Genomic DNA, 12,862 nt, shown 5'->3' on the forward strand with positions numbered 1-12,862 from the left:
AGATCCCCTAAAATGATAGATGCAATTCTACCTTATGCTGATGATGTAATTTCCTAGATACATGTAAGTTGGTCAAATGTTCTATCAGAGTAAATGAATTTGTAAATTACAGATACATCTCAAAAGAATAGTAGTTTGATTTCTCATACTTTGGGGTCTATTCACAAAGGCCCAACTTTAAGTTGATGCAAAAAAAAAAACTGGATGAGGTTAGATCAAGCTGAATATTTCATATGTTCAAATATCATAAAACTATCTATAAAACAGCCAATGGTACAAAATCATAAACTAAAACCAATCTGGATGAACTTGGAAATCACCTGACAAACTAATTTGACTTAAATACTTGAAACTGACTTTCAACCATTCAAAGTTTTACTGACTTTGAATCAAACCTACTTTTAAACCAAATTACTAGTCAGCACACGTGGAAAAAAACAGCTTTAAATTGGAAACCAAAGACATGTCATGCCTCCCAGTAATAAAGCAACAAATCTAATTATCAGAAGGTGCTTACCCAGAGTCAAGGGGAAAATATTTTCATAAAAAAATTACTACAACTGTCATCTCTTTTTCTTGACTGTCAATACAAAACTTATTGAAGTAATGGACATAAAAGACTACATTTCTGATTTGAGACATAACATTGATTGGCTTTCACAAGACAGTTTCAAGATGTTCTGACGTTGGTAGTATAGCAAGTAGGCTGTTTTTCTAGCAGAACAGACTTGTACTGACAGTGCAAGAGAGTTGTATTAGATGACGTTACAACCAGCTTGTCTTTTGAGAATAACCATCTTGGAGATTTTACTCCAAGTTGGTTATTTTACATCACTGTCTGTTCAAGAAAACAAATGTCTTGGCTAACACATTAATTTGGAGCATTTTTGTGAAAATTAGAATTGTTGAGTTCTTAGTCAGTTATCGTAGAAAAGTCCCCTGGAATTAAAATCTTGTTAGAGTTTAAAGAGACATGAAAGCCAATATTAGACTTTCATGATTCAAATAGTGCATACAACTTTAAACAACTTAAAAATTACTTCTAGTATCAAATTTACTTTGTTTAATTGGAATCCCTTATTGTGGAATATACAATACCTAGGCTCAGATGAGTGCACGTCTTGAGCATTATATGTCAGCAGTGTTTGCAATAATATGTGCTGCACTGTTGGTATACACAATGTGTTACAATGGTAAAAAGATTTTCAAACACAAATGCCATGTAGTGCTCATGATATCTAAGTATGTTCTTTAATAAAGGATTCCAAAAGAACAAAGTAAATATGATAATAGAAGTAAACTGGAAAGTTGTTTTAAATTGCATGAAAAAAATAGATTCTGTTTTACTTTCATGTCCATTTAATGCCTATTAAGGTTGCTCAAAATCTCCAGTTTTTCACCTTCTCATAGAGTTCTAAATTTGAGTATTTGATTTGTTTCATATTTGTTGTGAACTATACAATTCAAATATTCACTAAAATGAAAACTGTTCAGTCCATAAAGTTGTCAGATAAAGGTACTCCAGCTATGAAGAGGAAAACTTCAACATTACCCAACAGAAGACACACGAACTACCTGTGCTGTTACCCACATGTAGATAAAATGGGTAAAAATGTACAACAATGTGTGAGAAAGCTGACTTTTACATTTCTCACTTTAGTACATTTCTAATATCTATATGAATTTTAAATATCTAACATTTAACTGTGCTATTATGCCAACAAAATCTCATTGTGCCTATATAATGGATGTACAGAATATAATAGTTTATATAATCTCAATATACTGAAATTAAACTAAGCAACCATAATAATCACATAAGAGCCATGTATGCTATGTAAGTATTTCAACAATGGGTATGTAAATAAAGTTAGAATGTTTAAGGTCATCATTAGGTATTTTTTAATACATATTAAAGATTATTTCTGGAAGTTGAAAATACAGGGGGAGTTGGACTTTTTAGGTAAAATGTTAATTTTTAGTATATACCCTGGTGTTTAAATCTGGGAGTAATGGTAAGTAGAACACAGTCATTTAGTTTAAAAAGGGATACAATTACACATTCATTATTAATAAAGGATTATTTTTAAAAGAGGAATTATCTTGACTGGTTCTCAAAAATACCGAGCTAATAATTTCTTGATTGCGTTTAACTCGCTCCATCTCTGGAGTGACAGATGCTGGGGTCGCTTTTCCCAAACTTTCTTTGTACAAAACCTACAGTATATAAAAATGAATCCAGACATCACTACAGAAAAAAATACTTAGCAAAATGTATGTTACATATTAACATTTAAGAGAACAAAACAAAATGAGAGGGATAGTTCTGTTAAATGAATACAAATAAATGCAAGCAATATGTTACACTTTACTACTTACCTGATAGTGGTAAAACAATCCATTAAGTGAAAATAAATAATCCACTGAGTGTTAAAAATACATCTGATCTGAATTTTGCAGCTATTGTGTAAACCGTAACAATTTTTTTGTTGTTGTTTTTTTAACACTAACTGCTGATTTGCAATGACTGTGCTAAATGGGAAAGCGCCAAGGGATATCTATTTGGCCAAGTGGAAGCTGCCATATGTAAATTATGTTACTTACCTGCAATTAGAAATAGTTGATGCTGTGCCCTATTACTTTTGGCAATAATACTGCTTTAAACCAATACTGACCGTATCAACATTGATTCAAGGCAAGATTTTAAAAAAGCATGAGCTTATATGTAAGATATATAACCTACAATATATTTCTTACATTTTATGTCAGGTGAAATGTTTTATTAATGATGCTTTCAATTTAATGAAATAAATATGCAAAATGTATTTATGCAAATAGAACAGTTGCAAATTAATTCATTTGAACATTTAATTTGCTTTTTTAGTCTGTTTATTGAAAGAAACCATGATAATATTTTCATGAATACATTTTACCAATACAGAATTGTTTTTCAAAAATTCTGTTTGTAATAAGAAAAAAAATTGGACTTTGAACTTATTTTGCTTCTTTGTTGGTGTAACAGAATACAAAATAACTGATGCAAAACACATAACTGTCACATATTTCAAATAAAGAGAATTTTAAGTTCTGTAATAGGTTATAAATTTGTTTTTAAACTGTTTTGTATACAGTGACTGCAAAACAAAGAGAAACAAAATCATTATGAAAACCATGTTAATTGTCGTGCTTTTCTTCAATACAATCTTTATATTTACTTGAGAAAAGACTAAATCCATACTTACCTTGTAGATAAAATAAAAATGAACTATTATTTGAAAGTGTATACTTTTATACAAGAAGAAGTTCTAATAAAATTACACAAATCAAATGTTTAGTGATTAAATATTCTTCTCAGTTAATTAAGCCAAACATAAAAATTCAAAGGGGAATATTCTTAAAATATACACTACAGTAACATAAACGAAAGGGCCAAGAAAGATTTGTACCTTTTTTTTTCTTCAAAGCACAAGATATTTATTTTTATTTTTTAGGCAGGGATTTTCACAACATGCAGGATAACTGCTGTTTATTTTTCTCCAAAAATTATCTGTCTGTCTCTATCTATCTATTTATCTATCTATCTATCTATCTATCTATCTATCTATCTATATATAGTACATATATACAGTATATACATTTTATAGTACTAGTCTCTCTATGTTTGACAGCTATGGAGGTAACAGTAAACCACTGACCTTAAGCATAATGATAGGTAGGCTATGGTATTGTTATAAAATTAATTAGATGATGAAAAAGATAATTACAATTAGATAATAGTAATGAGGCAAATAAATCAAATCATATTATTAAGGTCAGAATAAAATGGCAAACTGTGCATATAAATGTATTAATAATTATACATTTAAAATCACTCTTAATAAATTATTTTAAAATAAAAGCTGGTATACAGCAAACAAGATAGAGTATTAGGCCAAGAAAATGAATTATGAAGGATGGTTGCAGTTAAAAGAAGTGAGAATGGCTATAAGAATGTTATTTTTCTGTAAATATAAAATACCGAGCTAATATTCTCTTGGTTGCGTTTTACTCTCTCCATCTCAGGAGTGACGGGTGTAGAGGTCCCCACTCCAAAATGTTCTTTGTATAACACCTGAAGGTCCAGAATAACACAAAATTGATGTTATACTTTTATTTTATAAATCAAGTTGACATAAATTTGAAACATTTGACTTTTGTCCATTTTCATTCTGTTTTTTACCTGCCCTCTGCAACCCTATCTAGTATATATTTTTATATAATTACAACAAGCTTATTATATCAACGTATTACTTAAAAGGGCACTAAAGTTGAACATTTTTCTTCAAGGTTATTAATTGCAATATATCCGTACTGCCTGTACCTGCTAGATAGCTGAAAGCTAAACATTTATTTGTATTTTAAAGAAACATTGTAGTGTAAATTTTGTTTCCCCATAATGGGTCAGATTACGTGTGGAGCAAATATGTTTTTGCCTCAGTGATAAGGGGTTTATCACGGGAGTATAGAGTATGTATATTTTAAATAGATATTCTTATATATATCTATACCTATATATAATTATATATATATATATCATTTTTATATATATATATATATATATATATATATATACATACAAAAATCCCATCTGAGGACGGGGGCGACCCCGAAAACGTTAACTTGAATAAAGTTATTATTGATAATGGAGAGTGCCTTCCAGATAGGATTTTTGTGTATAAGTGATTTTTGAAGTGCACACCGGTGACTTTATTACATGGGCTAAGTGAGTGCTGTGTTCCACAAACAGACTGTAATCATATTTTCAGTATTTTTGATGTTTTAAACTGGCAGCCATTTCAAATGACAAAGGTAAGTTAACTATTTGTAATCAATTTAATACACTCAAGTAGAATCATTGGGAACACATTAAGCTCCATTTATCAAGAGGTCTGAGCACTGTCGGCTGCAGGTTCGCATAAGCGAACCTGTACCCAAGATTTAAGAAGCAGTGGTCATGAGACCACTTCTCCACCTGTTATGTGGTGTACGTCAATCCACCAAGGCTTTTCCAGTCGGGGAGGTTGACGGCCCTTGCATGCGCTACTAGCCGTAGTGTGCAATGGTAAATGCAGGAGGCTTATTGCTGCCCACTAGATGTGAAGCCGGGTGGACAAGATGTTTGCCCCTGTTAGCCTTATTTTCTTAAATCTGGCCATAAGGGGGAGTCGGATTTCATTATGCTATTCCTTTAACCCCACTGGACACTTAGATGCTTAGTGTACTGGCCACACATATAGAACGCAAGAAGCCGTACCACCATCCCAGTTGGGAACAGTAGTCTGCTCTCTTAGCAACACACAGAGTGGAGTGAGTTCTGCTCTGTTCAATGTGTCAGAAGGTGCTGCTTCTGATTGTATGTATCACTGGATTCTTGAACGTGAAAGAATAGCCTGTCCTATAGACGGACAGGTTGCTAAGTGACTAAGTGGCCACATGAAAAGGAATTGGAAAGCAAAAAAAACATAATTTATGTAAGAACTTAAATGATAAATTCATTTCTTTCATATTAGCAAGAGTCCATGAGCTAGTGACGTATGGGATATACATTCCTACCAGGAGGGGCAAAGTTTCCCAAACCTTAAAATGCCTATAAATACACCCCTCACCACACCCACAATTCAGTTTAATGAATAGCCAAGAAGTGGGGTGATAAGAAAGGAGCGAAAGCATCAAAAATAAGGAATTGGAATAATTGTGCTTTATACAAAAAAATCATAACCACCACAAAAAGGGTGGGCCTCATGGACTCTTGCTAATATGAAAGAAATGAATTTATCAGGTAAGTTCTTACATAAATTATGTTTTCTTTCATGTAATTAGCAAGAGTCCATGAGCTAGTGACGTATGGGATAGCAGATACCCAAGATGTGGAACTTCCACGCAAGAGTCACTAGAGAGGGAGGGATAAAATAAAGACAGCCAATTCCGCTGAAAAAATTAATCCACTACCCAATCAAAAGTTTCAATTTTTATAATGAAAAAAACTGAAATATAAGCAGAAGAATCAAACTGAAACAGCTGCCTGAAGTACTATTCTACCAAAAACTGCTTCTGAAGAAGAAAAAACATAAAAATGGTAGAATTTAGTAAAAATATGCAAAGAAGACCAAGTCATTGCTTTGCAAATCTGAACAACAGAAGCTTCATTCTTAAAAGTCCAGGAAATAGAAATTGACCTAGTAAAATGAGCCGTAATCCTCAGAGGCGGGGATTAACCCGACTCCAAATAAGCATGATGAATCAAAAGCTTTAACCAAGAAGCCAAAGAAAAGTCAGAAGCCTTCTGACCTTCCTAAAACCAGAAAAGATAACAAATAGACTAGAAGTCTGTCTGAAATCTGAGTAGCTTCAACATAATATTTCAAAACTCTTACCACATCCAAAGAATGTAAGAATCTTACCAAAGAATTCTTAGGATTAGGACACAAGGAAAGGACAATAATCCCTCTACTAATGTTGTTAGAATTCACAACTTTAGGTAAAAATTGAAATGAGGACAGCAAAAACCACCTTATCCTGATGAAAAATCAGAAAAAGGAGATTTACAAGAAAGAACAGAAAATTCAAAAACTGTTCTAGCTGAAGAGATGTCTAAAAAGAACAATACTTTCCATGAAAGTAATTAATGTCCAAAGAAAGCATATGCTCAAACAGAAGAGCCTGTAAAGCCTTCAGAACCAAAATAAGACTCCAAGGAGGAGAAATTGGCTTAATGACAGGCTTGATATGAACCAAAGCCTGAACAAAACAATGAATATCAGAAAGATTTAGCAATTCTTACTGTGAAACAGCACAGAAAAAGCAGAGATTTGTTCTTTCAAGGAACATGCAGACAAAACCTTATGAAGAACTATAAAATCCTAGGAATTCTAAAAGAATGCCAAGAAAATTCATAAGAAGAGCATCATGAGATGTAAATCTTCCAAACTCGATAATAAATCCTACTAGACACAGATTTACGAGCCTGCAACATAGTATTAATCACTGAGTCAGAGAAACTTCTATGACTAAGTACTAAGCATTAAATTTTCATACCATCAAATTAATAATTTGAATTCCTGATGAAAAAAAACGAATGTTAAGATATAAGGTCTGGCCTTAATGGAAGTAACAAAGATTGGAAACTGGACATCCGAACAAGAACCATATACCAAAACCTGTGTGGCCATGCTGGAGCCACCTGCCACACCAAAGATTGCTCTCTGATGATTTAGAAAAATCACTTTAAAAAGAAGAATCAGAGATGAAAAAATATATACAGATTGATAATTCCAAAGAAGTGTTAATGCATACACTACTTCCGCCTGAGGATCCCAGGACCTGAATAGGCCCCTGGGAAGTTCCTTGCTTAGATGAGATGCCATCAGATCTATTTCTGGAAGCCCTTACATCTGAAAAAAATTGAAAAAACATATCTGGGTAAAGAGACCATTCTCCCGGATGTAAAGCTTGATTAACAAAGATAATCCGCTTCCCAATTGTCTATACCTGGGAAAAATACCACAGAAATTAGATAGGAGCTGGATTTAGCCCAAGCAAATATCCGAGATACTTCTGTCACAGCCTAAAGACTGATAGTCCCACCCTGATGATTGACATACGCCACAGTTGTGACATTGTCTGTCTGAAAAAACGTCTCTTCTTCAAAAAGAAACCAAACTGAAGAACTCTGAGAATGCACAGAGTTCCAAAATATCAAATGGTAATCTCGCCTCCTGAGATTTCCAAACCCCTTGTGCTGACAGAGATCCTCAGAAAGTCTCCCAACCTAAAAGACTCGCATCTGTAGAGATCATGGTCCAGGTTAAAAGAACCGAAGAGACCTGTAGAACTAAATGATGGTGATCTTAATCACCGAAACAAAAATAGTTAAATATTAGGATTCAAAGATATAAAAAGTGAAATCATAGAATCCCTGCACCATTATTCAGCATAAAAAACTGGAAAGGTTTCCTATGAAATGAGCAAAGGGAATCGAATCCAATGCTGCAGCCATGAAACCTAAAACTTCCATGCATATATAGCAACTTGAAGGAAATAATAGAGACTGAAGGTTCCGACAAACGGAACCCAATAAACTTGTCACTTGTCTGTTAGAGACAAAAACATTGACACAATCTATCTGGAAACCTAAAAAAGGTGACCCTTGTGTGAGGAAACAAGGAACTTTTGATAAAAAGATCCTCTAACCATGTCTTGAAGAAACAACAAAGTTGAATCGTATGAGATTCCGCAGAACGAAAAGACTGAGCCAGTACCCCGGTACCGTCCAAATAAGGAACACTGAGAACCTTGAAAAGATTCTTAGAGCTGTCACTAGACCAGAAGGAAAAGCAACAAATTGGTAATGCTTGTCAAAAAAAGAGAATCTCAGAAAATAAAAATAATCTGAATGAAAACAGAAAATGAAGATATGCATCTATTGTATCTATTGTAGACAAATAATGCCATCACTGACCAAAAAGGCGGAAAAGACCATATAAACACCATTCTAAAAGATGGTACACACATATGACAGTTCAAAAAGATTTTCTATCTATGGAACAATTAATAGTCTTGAATAAAACCCCAAAACCCAGTTCCTAAAATGAAACTGGAAAAAATACCCCAGAAAACTCCAGGTCTGAGACACACTTCAGGAAAGTGTTAGTCTTACTGGAATAGCTGGAATATGATAGAGAAAAAAGACTTCTCACAGACGGTTTTACTCTGAAACTTATTCTGTACCCAAAGTTAAGAAGTTTGGACCGAATAGAACCAAACAAATTTCAAAAAAGTCTTAACCTGCCCCTTACCAGCCAAGCTGGAATAAGAATCGCACCTACATGCAAATTTAGGGAGCTGACTTTGAACTTTTAAAAGGCTTAATTGAATGAAGAAAAAAACTTCCAATTATAAACATGTTACTTGGGGAAGAATTCAGGATTCCGTTCCTTAGTTAGAACAGAAAACTAATATAAGCTTAAAGTTTTAGTCTTAGAACTCAATCTTGAAGCCCAGAGTAACAATTAAATAATTGAATCCAATTATGAACCAAATAATTGAATATCTTGGAAAAAAAGAAATATGGATTTTAGAAATCAAATTAGCATTCCAAAATTGAAATCACAAAGTTCTTCTAGCTAAAATAGCTAAAGACATAGATTAAACCTCATTTGCGAAAATATTTAATAAAAAGACAACACAAATTAAATTATTAGCATGTTAATCAAGTTAAAGGATCAGACAACACACTGGACTTGCATAATCAACAAATGCAAGATAACAAGACAATGCAATAGCACTTAGTCTGAACTTCAAAAAGTAGAAGATTTTGTCCTTTTAACAATGCTAAACAAATCATAATCCGATACTTGATCTTAAAATATCCAACCAGAAAGATGCAGCAATTGCAACCTCAGCCAAATAAATTACAGGTCTAAGAAAAGTACCTGAAAATAATTTTCCTTAAATGAGATACGACCATCTGAAGGAAAAAAATAAATACTATTTGCTATAAAAATAATAGTATATTTTGCAGGAGTAGGGATAACCCCATTAACTTGGGGAATCTTTCCTCAAAACTGAAAACTAACTGCCGGCAAAGAATACAATTTAAAAACCTTAAAGAAGGACTAAAAGAAAATTTTCAGCCTATTCCATTCCCTAGTATCAGGAACTGGAAAAAAACCTCTGAAGAAACCACAGAAGATAAATAAGCAGAATTTAAATGTTAGCTAGTCTTTAAAATCAAAAGAACTAGATATTTCAATATCCAAAATAATCAACACCTTTTGAACAAGGAACAAATGTACTCTATTAAAGAATAAAAAAGTAGATTTGTTAGTGTCAATATCTGATGAAGAAAAATTCTGAATGAGAAAAAAAGCACCATCAGAGAAGGATAATTCATTATGTTGTTGGTCATTTGAAACTTCATCAACTAAAAAAGAAGTTTGAAAAAGACCTAAAAATTTTATTAGAAGGCGGGACGTCAGACAAAGCCTTTAAAATAGAATCAGAAAAATATTCTTATAAATTTCTAAGTATATCTTGTACTTAAGATATAAAAAGAATAGAAATATATAAAGCATAAATACTAATGGATTCTGCATGTAAAAGTTTATCATGATAACTTATTACAAACCATAGCTAAAGATAAACATTCATAACATTAAAATAAATGAACTTAGCTTTGGTAGGACTGATATCAGTCAACAGGTATCCCTCAGCATTTCTTGATACAGGAACAGTGTTTTGAATATCTTGCAATATGTAATAGAAAAAAACAACATATAAAGCAAAATTATCAAATTCCTTAAATGACAGTTTCAGGAATGGGAAAAAATGCAAAATAAACAAGCCTCTAGCATCCAGAAGCAACAAAAAAGTGAGACTTAAATGTGAGAAAAAAGTATGACGCCCACATTTTTGGCGCCAAGTATGACGCCCACATTATTGACGCTAAGTACAACACCCATATTTTTTGGCGCCAAGTATGACGCCACATCCTCTGACGTCGAAACCGACGCCCACATTTTTTGGCGCAAAAAAATGTCTGAATACACATGCGTCAAAAAAATGATGTCATTACAAACAACTTCCGGCGTCAACTACAACGCCGGAAATGACAAAATTTTGCGCCAAAAAAGTTTGCGCCAAGAATAACGCAATAAAACGAAGCATTTTCTGCCCCCTAGAGCCTAACAGCCCGCAGGGAAAAAATAGTCAATTGAAAATTTTCAAGGTAAGAAAAAAATATTTATTCATATGCATTATCCCAAATAATGAAACTGACAGTCTGAATGAAGGAATACTGATTATCCTGAATCATGGCAAATATAAGTTTAAAACATATATTTAGAGCTTTACATATAAAGTGCCCAACCATAGCTTAGAGTGTCACAAAAAATAAGACTTACTTACCCCAGGACACTCATCTACATGTAGTAGAAAGCCAAACCAGTACTGAAACGAGAATCAGTAGAGGTAATGGCATATAAGAGTATATCGTCGATCTGAAAAGGGAGGTAGGAGAAGAAATCTCTACAACTGATAACAGAGAACCTATGAAATAGATCCCCTAGAGGAAGACCATTGTTTTCAAATAGGCAATACTCTCTTCACATCCCTCTGACATTCACTGCACTCTGAGAGGAAAACCGGGCTTCAGCCTGCTGCGAAGCGCATATCAACATAGAATCTAGCACAAACTTACTTCACCACCTCCATGGGAGGCAAAGTTTGTAAAACTGAATTGTGGGTGTGGTGAGGGGTGTATTTGTAGGCATTTTAAGGTTTGGGAAACTTTGCCCCTCCTGGTAGGAATGTATATCCCATACGTCACTAGCTCATGGACTCTTGCTAATTACATGGAAGAAATATTGCAATTACAACTATCTACCAGGAACAGGCATTAAGCATATCTTTTTAACGGTAAGTCCAATGTCCTACAAAATCTTATATGAAAGATGTTTCACTATTTATTTCTGTTTTCCAAAATATTTACATTTTTATTTCTCTGCATTACCTTTCTCTTTAATTACAGGAGAAAATGTTATACCCTTTTTATCTGTGCAATTGCAGAGAAATAAGGAATATGTTTAACTGAGCAACTTTATATATGGATAGTCATACTCTAAACTTGATTTTAAAAGCACAACTCTTAAATTATGTCTCATATACCATAAACTGTGTTTTTCTTTTAAATTGTGCACTAATATATTTCCACTGTTAAAGTATTGCTTTTGGCTTTCTATCAAACTGTGTGTGCTCTATAAGAATGCAGAATATACTAAACGAACCTTTCTATTAGTGATTCTGGTGAGTGTGAGGTAGTTGTACTGATTCGGAGTAGCAGGAACTCTGCATACAAAAGATTTCTCCCCACAAACATGTGGTAGACAATATTGCTGTTTCATGCTGTTTAACATAGTGCTGACTAAATTGCACTAATCAAAGCATGGCCCCTTCCTGAACTGCTCTAAGATAAGTAGTTTATGGGACTTTTTTTTTTTTTTTTCAAACTTTATTTCTCATTTAAAGGTTGCCATGAACAAATAAACAATCTCATCCAGATATTTCAATGGTTACATTTTCATGGGTATTATACAGATTCATATTGGTTTCGTTTGCAAAGCAATGATTCTAGTACATTTATAGATCAAGTATGGGGCTTTATCCATGAACTATATACAATTCTGAGTCTATTCAGGCAATACCTTCTTTTTCAATATATTATTTCTTTCCCCCTCTCTTCCCACCTCCCTCTCTTAGTCACAGACAGTTTTACCTCCTCTCTCCCTCTTCCAATAGCAACCACAGATCAGGTGTCAAGGTGTAGTGGTTGTCTATTATCTACGTGTGTTTTGTCTTTTCTATCAGCATATAAGAAGTCCCATTTACCTCTGAACCTCTCTTCTAGTAAAAATTCTGAATTTTTAAGGGGTAACAATATCTGAGTTTGTGTGGGGATATCCAGAGTGTGAATGTATGTTTCCCATTTTTTCATAAAAGGTCTCGTTCTATTCTGCACGTCTCCCAAAACATCCGCTGCCTCCCCGAGCAATTGTTTCTTCACACTTGTTTTAAGTTGTGGTATCGTAGGGGCCTTAGTGCCCAACCATCCCTTAAAGATAAGTCTCCTGGCTTGAAGAATAATGTTAATAGTCCATTTTCTAATGCTGTCAGAGGGTAGTGTCGGGGAGTCTAAAAAAACTATTAATTCTGGAGAGAGTTCTAAAGTTATGTGAAAAGTGTTTTTTATCCAGAAGGATATCATTTTCCAGAATCTATTTATTTTTGGGCAGTTCCACAGGACGTGCAGCAAGTCTGCATCCGGTGC

At 33.5% G+C, this 12,862-nt stretch overlaps 1 protein-coding gene across 1 annotated transcript in view; it reads right to left on the minus strand.

Annotated features, from left to right (window-relative positions):
* Window positions 1–12,862, minus strand: part of NEB (nebulin) — a 262,192-nt gene that overhangs the window by 35,965 nt on the left and 213,365 nt on the right. The window contains 2 exon segments of the mRNA XM_053698301.1: window positions 2,125–2,217; window positions 4,019–4,111. Of these exon segments, the coding sequence (XP_053554276.1) occupies window positions 2,125–2,217; window positions 4,019–4,111 (186 nt within the window).

This window comes from Bombina bombina, chromosome 1, assembly GCF_027579735.1.
Source record: "Bombina bombina isolate aBomBom1 chromosome 1, aBomBom1.pri, whole genome shotgun sequence".
In the NCBI taxonomy this organism is placed as follows: domain Eukaryota; kingdom Metazoa; phylum Chordata; class Amphibia; order Anura; family Bombinatoridae; genus Bombina; species Bombina bombina.